The 18,829-nt window shown below is 41.6% G+C and overlaps 1 protein-coding gene and 1 long non-coding RNA gene across 4 annotated transcripts in view; one reads left to right on the top strand and one right to left on the bottom strand.

Moving 5' to 3' along the window:
- LOC144001704 (uncharacterized) overlaps positions 1–18,829 on the top strand; it is a 102,410-nt gene that overhangs the window by 38,705 nt on the left and 44,876 nt on the right. The gene's annotated exons all lie outside the window — the stretch shown is intronic.
- The window catches only part of LOC144001697 (ryanodine receptor 2-like), a 169,043-nt gene that overhangs the window by 30,835 nt on the left and 119,379 nt on the right, over positions 1–18,829 (bottom strand). Inside the window, exons 1-3 of one of the 3 annotated variants that reach the window (XM_077496237.1) lie at positions 17,221–17,278; positions 17,086–17,145; positions 14,040–14,155 (exon numbers count right to left, since the gene is read on the bottom strand). Coding sequence is in view for 1 of the 3 variants with exons in the window: in XM_077496235.1 (XP_077352361.1) it covers positions 14,040–14,155 (116 nt within the window). In the remaining 2 variants the exon portion in view is untranslated. Of the gene's footprint in view, positions 1–14,039; positions 14,156–17,085; positions 17,298–18,829 lie in introns of those variants that run through there. The other 2 variants (XM_077496236.1, XM_077496235.1) reach the window with 2 other exon arrangements.

Consider the following 18,829-nt stretch of genomic DNA (forward strand, 5'->3'; position numbering starts at 1 on the left):
GAATCTTCAAAAATAATCATCAAACTTTCATACCATGTTACACACACAAATAGATGGCTTAGGCAAAAAATAAAATAAAAAAAATGTAATACAGTATGCAATTTAGTGTGGTACATCTGATGTATGGTACCTGCTTCTCATCGGGGCTTTTTTTTGTTTTTTTTTGGAGATTATTGACACGAGTCCATGTCAAACCCAAATGTCCAGTACACTGGACCGATGGAGTACTTGGAACTGGCTTTTAATAATAACTGCAACAAGTCTAGCAACTGCGTGTGACTAGCAAAGTCCAGATAAAATTGGGATAACAGGACAGGGAGAAAAACACCAAGCAGCCACGGGGTCAGGCAAACTCATGCTTGTTGTTGGGTGCAATTTGCATTTCGATCCAGTGTGGTAAATTCTAAACCTACATTTTGAAAGCTACAAATCTGTGCTAAACCCTAACTTGACTGTGTTATGACTTTAGTGTACATCAACATTAGCCTGAGCGCTAGTGCTAACACATCACAGGAGGTAGTGGTGTTAAAAAAAAAATCGATTGGTCAATATATCGCGATATCTCACAATTCTCGAATCGATTCAATAGGCGGCCGAATCGATTTTTAAACGTCCATTTTTGATGGAAAAATAATCAACAAGCTCACAACCTGTTTGTTAAATGCAGTGGCTCAAAGTTTTGACTGAAGTTTCAGTTAAATAAATAATACATTTTCATACAAATCTTACAGTGTTCAAGTTTACTGGTTAGTATTTTCTAAATTTGAGTTTAAAAAAAATCGCAACAATCGACATATAAATTCGTATTGGGATTAATCTGTATTGAATCGAATTGTGACCTATGAACCGTGATGCAAATCGAATCGTCAGGTACTAGGCAATTCACACCCCTAACAGGAGGTATTCACCAGGTGCGTTAAACAAATAAACACATCTCTAATTGACAACTCATACCGCTAAGTGTCTTCATCACAACACAAACTACCTGCAGAACAGACGTGGCACCTGTAAAGCTGACATTTACAGTCGAGTTTAAAGTTGTTTCTTCTTATAAGCTTTGCAAACAATCCCGACAAAAGCATCTTATGTTTCTCATTTCTGTGCCGATTCATTAAAAACAGTGAGAAGTGCGGAGATGTATTTTCAAGGCTGTGATAACATTTCATACGAAAGGTGAAATAATGTTCTGAATGTGGGAGGTGAGACAACACAATCAAGTCGAGTACTTAAAAAAACCTGCACTCCTCGGCCCAAATGAAAAGCGAGACATTGCCATAAATCTTAAATTACCTCATGGAAGTCAAACTTGTGCTGCGCCTGTTATTGTATTTTAGAGTCGTCGTCGTCCTCCTCACGTCACCAACGGATGCGACAATTCCACAGCAGGCGTGACCCCGCGTTAACGTTCAGGAACAAAACACAAGACGAGCTATTTCTGTCTAAGCGGGTCAGGTGTCGCTTACGCCCGCTGCGACCACGTCTTTGCCGACCGGTGCGGTCGCAGTCGAGCTGAACTTGACGAGGCTCGCCGTCATCGGCGATGATGCCGCCCAGACAAGAAGGATGTGTGGGTGACTGCAGTGTAGTCACAACACAAATGACGAGTATTATCTCTGGCAACATCCAGAATCAAATCTAACGGCCGAGTGTGTAAAACGACACGAGGGATTTTTCTTCACACTCACAAGCCGTCCGATAAACACGAAAAATAATGAACACAGGAAGACAGAACTGGAAGTTAGCGCCCCGAGTTTCTTAGATGGAAATATGAGGAAGGAGGGAGGGGAGCACAGTATGGAGCTAGGAAAAAAACAAAACAAAAACTCCACTTAATATGTTCTGTTGTTTGTTCTTTCATCGTCTGAACAACTCCAAGAGGGCATTAGAATGCAGAACTTGTGGTCTATTTCAACAGATTTATTAGATAGAAGGCCCTCCATGCGGTCTTTCGACGATTTGGGGCGCGTCATGAATAGTGAGTGTCACATTGGCGCACGGCTGACAACGCAAAAGGCATTTGCTTCCACACACGCTGCGACTCCTGATTAAAAGCGCAGATGGTTCAAGACTGTTGGGGAATGCACTCAATATTCGCCTTTGTCGTCAGCGCAGCTGCGTACAAATGCGCATCGCAACGCGTCGTCGCGGGCCCCAGCTTGACGTCGCGGATCGTATTTATCATTGAGCGTTGCATCTTCGGCGCAAGGACGAATTCATCAGTAACCTCCGCCGCCATCGACTTTCGCATTACGAAAAAAAAAAAAAAAGTCGGCCAGTCGGGGGTGGCGGGGTTTGTGATCTCTGTTGACGGCGGCGGGCAATCCCCATCGTCTCCGAGCGAGATGCAGGTGCAGCCGTATAATCACTTCAATTCACGGAGGCCGAGCCAGCCAGGATTAGAAGCGATTCCCGCCGCCTCGCCTATCGGCCTGTTGGCACGGCGAGACACGTCGCCGAGTGAGAGAACGGAGCCGCGAGGCAATACAAGCGCTAATCTGGGCCAGACAACAAATCGAGACAAAAATCTATGAGGCGGTCAGTCGCACGGCTTGTTTCATTGACGGTAAGTAGGATCGACTTCACTATGTGACACCACGTTGGGGAAGTACTATACTGAAATCAAAGCTAAACGTTGTTCTCTGCTTTTGATTAGAGCATCTATGAAATATTTTATTCCTGAAGAGCCGTGAAGAATGTCTTAACCAACATGCTTTAATGCCGTTCAGTTGTAATGATGAGGACTTCAAGTATAAGGACAGCCTTCCTTGTTTAACTCATTCACTCGCCGCCATTTTCACATTTCGCAATCCCGTTAGCTCACGGCTGTTTTACTGAATTTTGCCTGATTTTGCAAGGCTCACAGAATATTGTGTTCTTTTGCTATAAAAGCATGGAACCTACCAAAAGAAAGATTAAAGTCTCTTCTTTCATCAGGAAAAAAAAAGTATGTTTCTATCGGTTTCCATTTTGCAGCAATTAGCATTAGAAGAGAGCTAAGTTTCATCACTTTTCACAAATCTCTTTAAATTTGTATGGAATTGAGCTTTTTTTTCTAGATGTCCCTGGTTGATCTCCTTAGTTTGTGTAATAACTACCATTTCTGCAACCGTTCTTTGCAGTTGAGAGGCTGCATCAAAGCCTTCTGTATGCTCTAGCAAAAAAAAAAAAAACAAAAAAAACGTATAAATACGTCTTTGGGACACTTAAAACATACAAAAAAACATATTTATACGTTATTGGGAGCAAATTAGTTAATTACCTCCAATATTTATTTCCACATTGGTTTCAAACAAGCCGAGTGAGTCGAGTTATTTTCGTTAACGGAATTTTAACAAAAATATTTTCGTCAACACACATTTTTCACTGGATGAAAACTAGACTAGACTAAAATTTTCATTAATAAACAATAACTGGAACTAAATCAGGATGCATTTTCGTCGATTCATGAGCAAAGACGAGATGAAAATTATGAGTTTGTAAAATCCCGTCTCTGCTAATTTGTCACTGTGACACTGTCATGCGACAGATTATCAGATAGCGAACATGTTAGCAAAGTTTTTATTAAAAAAGATGAGAACTTTTTATGTGAATTAGCTTTACATCTGAAATGTTCAACATTATCTGCTGACAAAAAAATATACAGGGGTAAAATGATTGTCCTGACTAAAACTAGACAAATAACATTGTTTTCCTGGACTAAAATAAAGACTGAAATGCTAGATTAAAACTGAGACTAAATGTAAAATTGTCTGATAAAAATCAACATTACTCGTCAGGGATATTTTATTACAAGGATAAACATTTTGAATAGTGAATGTTTGCGCTTGTAATTAGCTGACCATTGGGATGAATCTTCACCAAGGTCAGACAAGACGTTAAAGAAAATACAAAAGCGGTCGATTCAAGGTAAATTATTACAGTCCCTGTGAAGATTTGAAGGATGAACTGCTTGCTGATCACAATCGATCGCTGTATGTACAGTACGTCCTCCCCGCCCAAAATGCTCTTGATCCTGCAGGATGCTGCGTCCCTCCGTATTGGACGCTGACCAACAGCAAAGTCGCTCGTCCTGAAATGCTGACGGGACGCATTTTGGTGCCATCTGGCCACCACTGTGAATTTCAAAAGCTTATTTCTGACTAAATAAAAGCACGGTCAAAAGCAAGCAATACCTCGGGTGTGAAACACCTGAGCAGCGCTGTAGGTTCAGTTAAGGTTCACATTTGCTGGTTGGTTACATCTTCAGAGAGCACTGAAGTGCATTTGGCTCTCTGACAAGCATCCCCGGGGAAGAAGAAGAAATCTTTCAGAAAGTGTTTTTTTCTCCCTCCCGGATTGACGGAATGCAGTGTCATTAATTGCGGAAAGCGGGCGGCATCTTTGCCTGCGCAATAACTCACGGAGGAAACGGCCGTGAGCTTTAATGCAGTGCACTAATCACACAGGCAGTTATCTCGGTTGATGGACAAGGTGCAGCCAGCCTTGAATGTTCCGCCGAAATTAAGCAGGAAAAAATAATACATTAGAGGTGAAGCCTCATTAAATCACTTTGAATAAGAGGTCTACGCTTGACTAATTAATAATAATTGTACTTAGAAGGATACATTATGAGGATACTACATGGAGACATATTTTGGATTATTTTACAAATGTAAAACACTTCCCAGGTGTCTTAACAAGACTTTTCAAGGGGGCGTTCATGTCCCATTCAAGTGAGATACTGCTGACCGCATGCCATATTGCCAAGTTAAATATCTGTTGTATCCGTTTCCGTTTTGCAGAAATTAGCATCACTTTAATCAATATTCACATTCCGGGTGAAAACACTGACAAAAAGAGCTTGTTGCAAGCCGCCCTGGCTGACCTCTTATACTCTGCTGCCACCTGCTGGCCGTTTTATTAAATAATTACCATTGCTTTAGGCCACCTCTTCATGTCAAAGACTTGATAATAATAATATCAATTCATTGTGTAAAATTACATAAAAACAATGCCTTATCAATGAATGAAAAAAGTGCTTTAGAGGTGCAACATTGAACTACAATTTCTCCACAAAACGAGGCCCTAATGTAACATAGCAAAGTTCTTATCAGTGCTCAGAGAGGCACTCGGACAGATCGGTGACGGCTGGTGCAGCTGCTTCCTCGTAAAAAAAAAAGCGCGGAGAGGCGCGATGGCAGGTAACGAGTGGAATTAGTTTGCTTAATGGAGGGGCTCGCCTGCTCCGGGGAGAGCCGACCTCGGAAGTCGACTCAAAAGTTCTCGCCATCCGTGCTGTCGGGCGACGTTCACGCGGCACTTTTTATCAACTGGGTTAAATTGGGTCAATTGCTGCAAGTCAAAACTGTCACAAATAAACTCCTGAGTTTAATTTTCTAATTTATGTCAAAGAAAGACCTCCAGCAAGGACGTGCATGAGATTTCTTGAGACAAGAACACAAATTTCCTCAGCTGGCCCCTGTTCCCAACACTCCAGAATTTTCAATGTGCTTTTGCGTAATCAGTTCAAAATGAACAACAAAAGCTCCCTGGCCAAGGTAATATCCTTTCAGTGGAGATGTAAAGATATGTGAACACTTGGCAGCAATTACGAGTGTTCCTCCTCGATTGTGGTAACGTAATTACCCGGGACATTATTTCCATTGATGAAATGACTGATAAGCTGACACGGAGACCAACTTGGGGGGAATCGATCATTTAGAGGAACCGTTACTGGACAGAAAATAATGCTTGCCAGGCTAAGTAATGCAATCATTGGCTTTCTGTTCAGTGCAATGCTGTGGCAAGTGGCGTGCAATGAGAGTATTTTAAAGGCCTTCTAACCAAAATTGAAAACTTACATGGAATTGTAATCAAGTCGATTGTCTTCATTTTATAGTGTGTCCTTGCTGCACAGATTTCAGTCATTCGTGAGTTGTTTATTTTTTCCCAATCAGATTTCTGCTTCGAAATGTTGCCACGGAAATATTTTCCCAACGCCTTCAAAATCCCGAGGGCTGGAATCGACTACGCACACACTGTTTGTTTTTTCTGCACCAATTAGATTTTCATGGAAGCCCATTCCCACCCATTTTCAAGAAAAACTGGACTTGTCTAGCTTGGTATGCAATGTCTGACTGCAGCTCTAGTTAGTCTGAATAGCAAGCCCTTTTAACACTGAAACGCTTACCCGAAAACTACACTCAGAATCCAATTTTCGACATTTCCAAATGGATTTAGAGATAACTAAAATTCAGTTGTGGGCATCCATGTTTCACATAGCGGACAAATGCAAGTAAATTGAGATATATGGAGACGAGAGATGTCTTATATCTGAAACGTTCTTTTTGACTAGGCGAAAGGGACTTACAGATATCGGCACAAAATATGTAAAAAGGTCTTGTCGTACATAATTCTGTGCGTTAGCATGTGTTCCAGGGCACATTCATAAATCAAGGTTCCGCTCTACATTGCTAATAAGGTAGATTTTTACCCTAAATTCCCAAATCAATCAGTCTGAGTGCAAAGGATTAAGTTAACATCTCTGAATACTAAATAATGGCTAATTGCAAATGATCCCAAGCCCCCCCAGTGGGTGATTATGTTAATTGAAGAATATTTCCCCTCAAAGTGAAGTGAGCAGGTGGAAATTCCTGCTCGGAGGCAGACAAAGCGTGGGGACGAGTGCCGCGGAATAAGCGGGAGGCCGCGCGGATTGGCAAGTCCGCACGCGTTTATCCGCGCGTCCGCGTGACGGCATTTGGTATCAGGCCTCCAGACGCCGCCGCCATTTCCTCCCCTGCCAATCAAAGGCCACCGAGAATGCCAGTCCCTCAGAGGGCTGCTTTACAGGCAGCTCACCTGTCAGCCGTCGCATCCTCCTCGCACGCCAACGCGGTGCAGCTTTCATTAGTCACCCGCAATCTGCATAGCGTATTGCTAAGGTGAGTTTTGGAACACAAATGCAGGAAACGTAATCCTCTCTGTAGTAACAACAAAGATGGCGCGTGTCACCCCTGCGGGACTCAACAGGATTTTGCACAAAGGGTGACACAAATTATATGCAGGCGACTGATATGTTTGACCCAAACTACCGGAAGCATCTTTTGATCACATATTGTCCCAAATTTCCGAAGTTGTATCTGTTAAACATCTTATCTAACTGTGTCTCACTGCGTCTCAAATTTTGCAAAATAACAAAAAGGTGTTATCATTACTGTACTTAAGTAGATTTATCTGTTATCTGTAATTCATACTTGAGTATTCTTCTCATGACATTTTGTACATGCCAACATTAAAGCCATAGTGGCGAAGTTAGTATAAATCTAAAACGTTCTAGAAGGTCCTCTCTGTAACTTGGCTATGAAGGATCAAAAGGTAAACATTCCTCACTTACATAAATATATTTGTGTTCATGGTTCCTCCATTCCTGATTCAATCATTGAATATTGTCTACAAAAAGAAGAAACAAAGCAAAGATCTTAAATCTTAGATTAGCGCCCGCCCAAGGCAAGCGAAACAAGCTGCTGCTACCTTCTTTGCGGATGCTTCACTGTAATTTCTCTCGATTTTAAAAGTGATATGTTCATTTGTACTTAGTTTTCAGTATTAAACGTCTACTGAAGATAACAATCCGCTCATCAAGTGACGTATCCTTCGAGAAACGTCTTGCCCGATGATTGAGCTCAGGGACAGCTACAGATAACGTTTCACTTTCACTTTCTGCGTTTGAAAACAGACGTCAAGTCTTTCTACTTCTTACTTCGTCAAAATAGGCTTGTTACTTTTTTCAACCTCTGCGAATGACTTCACAGCGTTTACAGTTCAGCTCTTGATTGATTGAGATCGCAAAAAAAAAAACAGGGACTCCAACGGCATGGATGAAAGTAAATATTATAAAGCATAAACAAATATGTCACGATACATTTGGAAAAGCGGGATATCACCCGTCCATAGCCTCATTGAAGGGAATTGTTGGATGTGGACCGTGGACGGCTCCGACAAGGATTTGTGGCAAATGTGTTTTGTTGTGTCAGCCTAAAAAAGAACAAACTGTGTTGATTGCTTGTCCAATGATTAGTTTTGACTCACGAGTGATGTGTATTCGTCCTACTGGTACACCAAAGAAGTCCGACTATTGAGGACAAAGAGCATATGAGGACTTGGACCTTAAGCTGGATATCAATGGTGTTAAATAAATGCTCAAATGGCTTCCCTCAAAGCCGTTTGAGCATTTATTCAATGTCCTATTAGTGCGCTGAATTGTTTTACGACTAAGAACAAAAAGTTTGAATGCTCACACAGTTTGCCGCGGGATATGTTGCTTTCAGATTTGTAATGATAAAGCAAGGGGGCTAAAGTTTCTTTGTGATCCGTGCAGGCGTCAGCGTGACCAGCCGTCAACTTAAATAGTTCACTCACATCTGATGAGCACGACTACTGTGAAAAAGTTGTTTGAGAAAGGCAAACGCAGGTGCTTTTTATAGCGAGAAATAAAAGCTGGGCGCATTCATCATCGCTGAGGTCGAACAAGCGTCTGCGGGGATAATGGCTTTGTCAAGCGATTGGCATGCTGCTAATGAAGTGTCTATAGGTTAAGGCAGCTATAGGTTAATGGAAGTGCATCAACAAATCGCGGCGGCGGCTGAAGGTGGTGTTGCCCCCTCCCCTGTTAGAAAAGGTGAAACAAGGATAGTGGATGATATATGGACATCAACTGACACTTCAATTCATCAAGGGTCAGCACATTTGTTTCAGAGAAGGGACAGGGAGAAGATGACTCATGTAACTTCCAGTAACGCTAGCTTCAACATCGGATTAGATGATTTCCAGGTTATGGATGAGAAACTCGCTGTGAGGGGCGGTTATTATGTTTATTAGCCTTTTACATAACAGTGGGTTGGAACGGAAGTGCAAGAAACGCTCGCTCACAGACACATTTTCAGAAATAGGCAGATAACAAAAGATTTATTTGGTTGATGGGTGGGCAGGCACTCCAGAGATTCGCATCCAAACAGTTTTTCAACATAACATGCCCCCTTGAAAACCTTCTCCGATGGACGAAACAAGTGCAAGCAAGGGCCTTCAGGTGCATCGTGGCAAAAAAACGTATCCGTCACAAATGCATTGCTGATTCTGGCACAGATTAGCATAGCCTGTAAAGAATTGCTGATATCACTAAAACAGGCTATACTAATTAAAGCCAGAATCATCAATCACTGATCTTCGGACCCCGTCATCCCTCAAAGTGGAGGATAGTTTTTGTGTTCCTGAGCTGAAGCTGAAGTTGGAAGTGAATCAAACGTTAGTGTCAAGAGAGCAGCAGACGGACGCAAGAAAAACAGGATCGCATGCGGATTAGAAATAAAAATAAAAAAGCTGATTCATGGGTTAAATGTGACGACGTGCTTTCATTTCATTCCATCCCGTCCGTTTGAGGACTCAAACGCTTTGCTTTGCGGGTGTCAGAGTCAACATGTTAGGAAGCAGAGAGCAGATGCCGAGGACGGGTTTTCCCTTCTTCACCAAGTTGCTATTATTTACACAGACGCCAAGTCAGAGTTGTACGACATCAAGGCCTTATGCGAGGTCCTGTTTCATAACGACAACGTCCATCTGTATAATTTATGGTCCACCTCGGGAGAGCGTACAAAGACGAGACAAATTTGCAAGGCAGGTCGCAGGAAATTAACAAGCGAAACCACTTGGGAAGGTCCTGCGTGACTAAAAATAAGAGAGGGGCTGCGCCTGTAGATAAGCAAACATTTTTCTAATTCAGGCCCTGACTCAGCCTTGTAGCACTTTTGCTCAAAGACAAATTGTCACAGTTTCGGGGAGATTTTGCCTTAGGTTATGCATCAGCCTGATGATTAGAAAAGAGGAGCACCGAGGCCTGAAACTCGTACAGTATCAATGACGTAACATTGCCTCTGTTTGCTTTTGAGAATGAAGTAGCCCCACGGTACAGCTGTTCGTCAGGATTGTCCGACAAGCCTGAACGCTTACAGTCCTTCTTACCTGGGTAGCAAATATTGCCCAGTGACAATTTGTCATCACAACCATGCAGACCAAAGTTCGAGTTCTCATCACCATAATAAGATTTTTATTATGGACGTTGAAGCAAGGCAAATTCCTGGTGGATTTTTCCGATCAAATAAGTAAACTGGTATGTTAGGTCGAAAGACAGAGATGACATAAGTCTCCTATTTGATGTGACATCAAATATTGTGCTAAAAATGTGTAATCACACTGAGAAGACGTCCAAAACTGGAGTCTGAGGCCCATTTCAAAATGACATGGTTGAATGTTTTCTTTGATCTTTTAGGGTTTGGTGCATAACGCTTCCAAAGATACTCTCACGGGTTGCGCTATCTTCTGTAGCAAGGTAGAGTATGTGGTTAGCATTAGCATGTCTGCAGCACAGTTTTGAGTTTTGGCGTTTGCATTTCAGCCGCAGCTTTCCTGCGTGGAATTCCCGCGTTCATGTACGTTTTCTCCGGTGTCTTCCCACGTTCCAAAGTCGTGCATGTTAGGTTTTATTTTCCAAATAATTCCAAACAAAGTACTGCTCGAAGCATTGTCACTGTCATGGCGAATTCATCCTGAAGGGTAACAATTTGACTGCGTTGCGTGTTCAAGACGTCTTGTTTTGTGGTTGCACCAGCATTTTTGGAAGAGATTTAGCAGAAAGATGCAGATGGCGCTTGACAGGCTTAGAAAAGCAAAAGGAGCGCTGAGGGCAGTTTATCTCCGCGCAAGGTGGAATCTTTGAAATTGTTTTTTTGTTTTGTTTTGGTTTTTTCTTGTTGTAGGAGCAAATGGAGTCTGAAAATCTGTAGCTGATAATCCCCAATGGAGACCACTGAGCATTAAAAATACAGTGCGTTCAAAAAAAATCCTGACTAGGAAGCGTTGGGATTTGGACAGTCTTGCAGGAATTGAGATGACAACCATGTGCTGGTTCACCTTGTGTTCTGAAAAACGGAGAAACCCAGTGGACACAAACCGAGCATTAACTTCTCGCAATTTCCAGCGGTCGAAATGAAAAATATATAAGTTGGATTTAATATGTGCCTCGGTAGAAGTATGGGAAATCAATTTTAAACTTGACTTTATCAAGTCAACTGGCTTTTCTCAAGGCGTCCACTTACAGAAAATGAAATTTAGAGGGAAAAAAAAATAATATTGCCATGAGGTATAATAACTGACCAAACTTTATAAAGACACGTAGCCTGAGGGCATAACAAGGAAAGTCGAGTCAAACACAAGAAAGGAGAAAGGCAGCAAGTACAATGTGAGTACTTCAGAAAAAGCGGTCACTGGATGAGTTACAAAGGTGCTTGGGTGACACTTCGCTATTGGGCTGCGACAATCCAATTAGACTCATTACACGCTACCTCATTGTGTGCAAGCCTGCCCCTGAAAAATCCTCCGAGTCAAGGTGAGAAGAGACGGCATGATAACCGTCACTGTTTATTAAATGCTGCTAGGCTTATTGTTGTTTAGCAGAATATGAAAACAAATCAAGGAACGAAGTCCACTTTTGTAAATTGTTTCCCAAATAAATACTGATTTTTATGCCAGGCATGATGCGCATGCAATGCTTCACGGGTTTTCGCCCTGTTTTAGATGCTCCAAAACACGCATTATTTTTCCTTGCAGACAGCGCATCGCCACGGTAACAGTGTGAGACGAAAACAATTTTTTTTTTTTTTTAAAAGTCTAAATTTGCCTACAAACATTCTCAAGCTAAGTCGCTTGCAATTATATTTGCCAACAATGTCAAGTGTGGCTTCTGCTGAACTCATTCACTCGCGGCCATTTTCACATAAGCAGTCCCAACTGTTTTACTGGATTTTGACTCATTTTGCAAGGCCCACAGAATATTGTGTTTTATTGCTATAAAAACATGGAACCTACCAAAAGAAAGATTAAAGTCTATTTTTTCATTAGGAAAAAAAAAGTATATTTCTAGCTATTTCTGTTTTGCAGCAATTAGCATTAGAATATAGCTAAGTTTCATCATTATTCACAAATCTATTCAGAATTGTGCACAATCGAGCTTTTTTCCAACATGGCCCTGGTTGATCTCCTTTGCTCTGCTGCCACCTGCTGGCTGTTTATGAAATAACTACCATTTCTTCAACCGTTTTTTTTTTCTGCAGTTGACAGGTTGCATCAAAGCCTTCTGCATGCTCTAGCATAAAAAAAACGTATAAATACGTCTTTGGGACACTTAAACATTTAAAATAGAACGTATTGATACGTTTTTGGGAGCAAATGAGTTAATATTAAATGTGTGTGAGAGAGGCTAATTTTTCACATTGTAGAACAACGGACATTCAACAAAAACAATATCTCTCTGTGTCTGTTTGCAATTCAAACACAAGGCAACGGGTATTTGTCCACAATACACTCTTGTTTGAAGGGATTTCTGCGTCAACAACAACTTAAACGACTAAAATCCGCCCTCCAACCCTCCCCAAAACATGAAAGTCTTTCAATTCAGCCGAAAGTGAGCGAGCAGCTCCATTGCTTGAGACAGGCAATTACAGTGGAAGGAATGAGGTGACACAAGTGGTTTATCGGCATCTTCCTGCCTTCGCCCGCCCAAATGTGCTTGTTGGTATCTCTCGGGATGCCAGCCTCTCGGCCGGCAGCGCCCGGCCACATCCAGCGCACGCTGACTGAATTCTATCCGACGCTCCGCTGCTCGTAAAGCGTGACTCACACACGCGCGCGTATAAACACACGCTGGGCGACTTATTGTAAACTCACTGAACTCCAATCACACCAACGGCATTTCCACTCGACTCGCTTCAATTACAAATCCGCCTTTTGGCCCATTAATGAAAACGATGGCTTTCATTTTTTGCGCCGTTAGTTTCACTTAAGGAGACGCATGCGTTGACCGCAACGCCCGAGCTGAGCCAGCAACGGAATACATGAATGCTTGATTTCCTCGCGCAAAAATAAATAAATAAATAATTGCTTTCCGAGGTAAAACCGTTCAATCCATTAACTGACTCATTGATGATCAGTAGAGATGATTGTTTTTGGTCTTTTTTTCCCCTCTAAGGTCACTGGTTTAAGAAAGTCAAGTACGGTAATCCTTAACCATTCAGGAGAAGGATGCTCCATCATGACAGAATTCCTTTAGAAATATTATTTGACACAACAGGCAAACATTTTTTTTTTCCAGAAATATGACATTACTATTAACATGTTAACAGATGTCTGAGCAAGACTGTAATAGTGCTTCCTGACTTTTTTTTTCTGAACTTTTAAGATCCTTGAAGAATCTAATCCATTCTTGTGATAGACTGATCTGTTTTTTTTTTCAAGGCCGATACAGATGCCGATTATTAGTAGTCAAGGGGACCGATAACTGATGTTTCGAGCCAATATTCATTTGCAGCAAAAGGGAAAATATTAGCAAAATTTTTAAAAATTACTTTTTTTTTTCATTTTAAAAATATAAAGGACTGACAGCTTTGTTAAAAAAATATATATACAACAAAAATAGCAGGGAGTTTCAAGGGTCATCAGCATGTGCTAAGCTAAATAAAAAATAAGCAAGTAAAGTTTTAGACTGTTTTCCAAATTTTCAAAATAATTTTTATTTATTTATTTATTTATTTTTTATTTTTAACCTTTTTTTTTTTCTTTTCAAAATAAAAGGTGTCGGGAGTTCCCAGTGTCAGTATCATTTTTTATAAAATGGACATTTAATGAAAAGTTCCCTATATATCACTGAAAAATTGTCTGAATATGTCCAAAATGTCCAAAAAGTCAAAACTGTCTGTCAACATCTTACAAATCCTGATGAAAAGCCTCAATTTGCTACGTTCGCAAGCATTCACCGCTCAGTGGGATGCCGATATTTGTCAAAATGCTAAACGGCCTGGACGTTAATCGGTCTACCCCTAATCCATTCAGTCACTTGTCGGGGAAATTGGTCTGCATTTGTTGTTTTGTCTTTTGGATGGCCCCTGAATTTGGATCCTTATACATAAACATTGTCCTTGCGGTGAAGCGACTCTTGAGAAGGCTCGACTTACCAAACATTTTGGGGAGGTGAAGTGTCTGGAGGTCACCTTTCAGCCGGATGCCTTTCGGTGTCACCGTTGTCTGCTGGGGGGGGCAAGATGATCCCGCTCGCCGTGGATCATGGCGTCTGAGGGAACGGGGGAGGGGCAAGTGGGAACAAAACAAAGACAACATAATTCAACGTGACTACATTTGGAAAATGCGCCAATAGCGAAAATAATGTTCCAAAAAAAAAAAAAAACAAGGGCTGAGGCAACATCATGTGCCAGCACAAGTACGTCACTCCCCAAACAGCTCCGATTGCGCCCAAGCGTCACGTTCTTTATTTATGCAATGCGATTTCATCAAGGTTGTTCTTGAGTACAGCAACGAAATGCTCCCGGGCCGGATAATACGCGTCAAAGGAAAGAATGGCGCGTCTTTATGTCTCGTGAAGTCTTCATGCCTTATATAGTCTGGGTTCTAGTGTTGCACGCTGCGCTGCTGGATGGAGCCGGAGGTGGGGGGCTGATGGGGGGGCGCACCCAAAGACAGACAGCTCATTAAGAACAAGTCGTCCCAAGCACAAAGAGGCAACATGAAGGGGGAGTGCTTCCTCGCGCGCAGATAAAGGATATTTATTAAAACGACGTTCCAGATCATCGGGTGGCCTCTTGTTAGTATATAATGAGGGAAAGGCACGTGCGGCCTTCATAACAGTGACGGAGATGACAAACATCTTGAGGTCACTCCAACAAGTGAGCACAGGCGTCTCATTTTCCGACTACAAATTGAGAGACGAAAAGGTCAATGAAGCAAACATTCATCATCTGATAGGGGAAAAGCGTGACATTTATCACTCTGGCACCCAACCACTTTTAATTATTCCAACGTACGTCCAGAAAGCTCGCAGAAACAATATGGCGCTTGGAAACGACAACCGAATGAGCTTGAAAAAAAATAATGCAATTGCGATTTAATTTGCAATTATTTTTTCAAGGTGCGCTTCTGATGTATTTTTTTTTAACAAACACGAGAAATAAATGAATCAGTATTACAATAAACAATATCAGCTCTATTAATCATTTTGGTCTTGTACTGCCGGTTAAGCTTTTGTTCAAATAGAAGGCAAATGAACCAAATTCCCTTTCAACAAAATTCGACTTAACAACTCAACATTTCACGTTTCATGAAACAGTGACATGTAAACATGCAGACTTCAAATCTTAAGTACTATACATATCTAGACTGTAGACACGATATTGATGTGATTGACGTGCTATGCTACTGGTTGGGTCAACGTATTTCAAAGAAAAAACATGCTCGCCAAACGTATTATTTTGATCAAATCCATCCATCCATTTTCTGGACCACTAACTCCTCACAAGGGTCACGGGGGTTTGTTGGAGCCTATCCCAACTGGCTATGGGCAGCAGGTGGGGTACACCCTGAGCTGGTTGCCAGCCAATCGCAGTACTTTGATTAAACACGGACGATAATCAATCTTCTTTCATGAAGGACTACAGAAATCCGTGAAAAATTACTGTTGATATGCTAAAAATCAGAGGATTTGGACCATTTTAAATGAAAACAAAATGGCTCCAAATGGTTACTCGATTATTAAAATAGTTGTCGATTAATTTGATAATCGATTACTCGCTGATTAATTGATTAATCTTGACGGCTCTGGTGTGCGACTATCACAGGAAATCAAGTCATGCTGACAACATGACGTCATTTTAATCAATCTAATGTAGTTTATGTTCTTTCATTAGCAAAGTTTGCCATATTTTTTCACTTATGTCAAGTCAATAGACTAAAAAAAAAAATAGTTCACTTCACTGAACATTACTGAGTTTTATGCAGATGCAAATTCTTAATCAAATGGTTGAACCAGCAGTCCAACAACACCAAATAACGTTACTGTATCCCAAATCAGTAAATGTGTGATGACTGATATGTAAAAAGCGTCATCATTGCAGTCGAGTACATTCTGCTGTTGGTTAGCGCGGTTTGATGAGCTCGTTTTTGCTGAAGGAGTTTGCATGCACCTCTGCATGCATTATGCAGCAGTCCGATGCAAAGCGCAGACTTGCTGACGTCGACGCATATTAAAGCAGGCCCGCGGCTTCCTCCAGCCGACAAGAGTGGAGAGGCCACCCGAGCGCCGCCCGCCATCATCCCTCCTCCTGATTACCGACCTTGGGCTCACCGTGCCAAATTAACTAAATGCTCCTCTCATTTACTTCTGAAATTACATTCATACCCCTCTCTGCTGTGCCTGAGTTACAAGTTACAACATGAAGAGAGCGCGTCGAAAAGAAAATGTGGAGACTCTGGAGTATAATGCTAAAGTTGAACATATTAGTTGGAACATGACACACTAACAAACGGCAGCGGAGCTGAACGGAGGTTTCTTGTATTTACTTCCCGGCAACGGGGACACATTTCAACCGGGAGGAAACTGAGGACTGGGCGAAAACAGGGCACTGCAGTCAAGTGGAGACTGTGGAATTATAATACTGCAGAAACAATGCTGCATTGAAAACATTAGTCTGGAGACTTCCCACACAAAAAACAACCGAGCTGAACACGGGTCTCCTATTTTTCCTTCACCACAGAAGACAAATGTTATCCAGGAGGAGACTGGGAGCGGCGAGACGACGGACTGCTGCAGCAAAGTGGAGAATGTAGCACATCAATCACAACTATAACAACAACTAATGATAATTTGAGGGCGCCCTGCAGTCATTTCCACACCAGACGCAAATATTACCGTTAATATTACGTTGTCCGTTTTCGTTTTCTCTCCGGACACAGCAAAGTGGAGATTGTGGAGTATGATACTGCAGGAAGAACGCTGCATCAGTTGGTCAGATAAATGCTAACACTCATGGAGAATTAAGGTCTCCATTATTTACTTCTCGGTATCGGAAACAAATTTGATTCGAAAACAGACCACTGCAGAAAAGTGGAGATTGTGGAGCATCCTCAGCTCTGATAAATGCATAAATGACATCATTCATGGAGGTATGAGTACTGACTGATACCAGATATTAGCATTGGGCTGATACTGACCTTATTTTAAGGTATCGGGCAGTCATGGAGGCCGCTGATACGAGCTGCTGATGTTATGTTCTGAGGTTGGATCCCAAAAGCGCAGACACAATTATTCGCATAACAACAAAAAACGTGGAACTAACTTGACTTTACCAGAAACAACGGGAAGGCATCGAGGAAGAGAGAAGCAGGCGGCCAGCTGGACAGATGAATAATCCGACAAAAACACACACGTTTCTCAGACAGCTTATATAGACAGTGAATCGATCTGATTGGTTGTGGCTAGACATGTGGGTAACAGGACTGACATGGACTTATCTGATTGGCTGTTGACTAGATAAAAAGATTAAAGACTCCTGACATCACATAGGGTATTACCAGTTGAAACTAGATGCCGATTACATCAGTTCAAAACAGACACTTGACCTCATGGTCATAACCCAAACTTAACCCTTGCATGACGGTAAACATAACCCTTACATGACCCTAGTCATAACAGTAAGTCATGACAGCTGAAAATTGGACATCGTGCATATCCTGCTCTACAGTAGTAGTAGCACATTATTATCTGGCTCAAAAATGAAAGGTTCCAAATAATTTGTCATTATGTTAACCGTGAGAACGGTATGGCGATGTTCACAGATGCAAGTGACAAGCGACGCTGCAGCCAATCCTCCCGGTGACACAATCCGGCTTCAGAATTATTTACGAGGCGACATAAAAAAATAAAAACGTTATCTTTCTGGCATATCACACGCATCATATTTCACTTTCTTCCCCGCAAGCCTTTTTTTTTGCCTTGTTCTGCTTCGAAAAAGCACAAGAATAGAATTAAAAAAGATGAGCCTGTAGAGAAAAAAAGACAAGGGGGAATATAATCATAAATTTTTTATTTTTTTTAAATGAGACAGACAGACAGACAGATTAGAGAGGCGCCAATCTGACAATATAGCGCCAGATTAAACCCTCACGAAGGAGCAATAAAAGAACGACTCGTGTTTGCCCAAGTGGGAGAACCGTTTACTTTTTGTCAAACGGTAGCACGCAACTGCAGTTAACTACGTGTGTGACACCAAACAATTCAACTGCGCCCAGACAACCTTTATTTAAGTTTCACGTTTTTTTTTTTGTTTTTTTTCTAAATCAGGTGTATTGGCTTGCAGGCAGCTTTTCACTTAACTACAGCCGAGCATCTCGTCTTTGCGAGGCTTGCTGCTAAATGAGCCGTCTCCGCTGGAGGTGGAGCACTTGGCAGGAAATGAAAGCAAATCGATGGCGGAAGCAGCTGGACGAGAGGCTGACGTGACGCCGTGACGGATCCTCACGCCGAACAACGCGTGAGACCAGAAAAAAAAAAACGAGCCGCAAAGCGTTAGGGATGTTCGGCTTTCACGATCAACTTGGAACGCACCAGAACCTTTACGGGTGAACTTAATTTGACCTTCTCCAAATTATTATTTTTTTTAAATCCCAAAAACGGATGTGAATTTGTGTTTGGCAATTTGTGTACGGCAACTTGTCTATGCACCATAAGTTATAAACGGGGTCACGGAACGAATTAAGTTCACAAGATGAGGTACAACTGTATTCAATTAATAGATGGAATTATCAACAGAATGATCTATTCTAAAAATATTTTGATAGTGACTGCCCTATTATAAATCAGTGATAATTTCGGCGCCGAAAAATTTCCAGCATATTTTTCGTCACAATTTTTTTTTTTTCCTGATGAAAATGAAAACTAAAATAGAAGCCATTCAAT

Source organism: Festucalex cinctus, chromosome 14 (genome assembly GCF_051991245.1).
Source record: "Festucalex cinctus isolate MCC-2025b chromosome 14, RoL_Fcin_1.0, whole genome shotgun sequence".
Taxonomy (NCBI): Eukaryota; Metazoa; Chordata; class Actinopteri; order Syngnathiformes; family Syngnathidae; genus Festucalex; species Festucalex cinctus.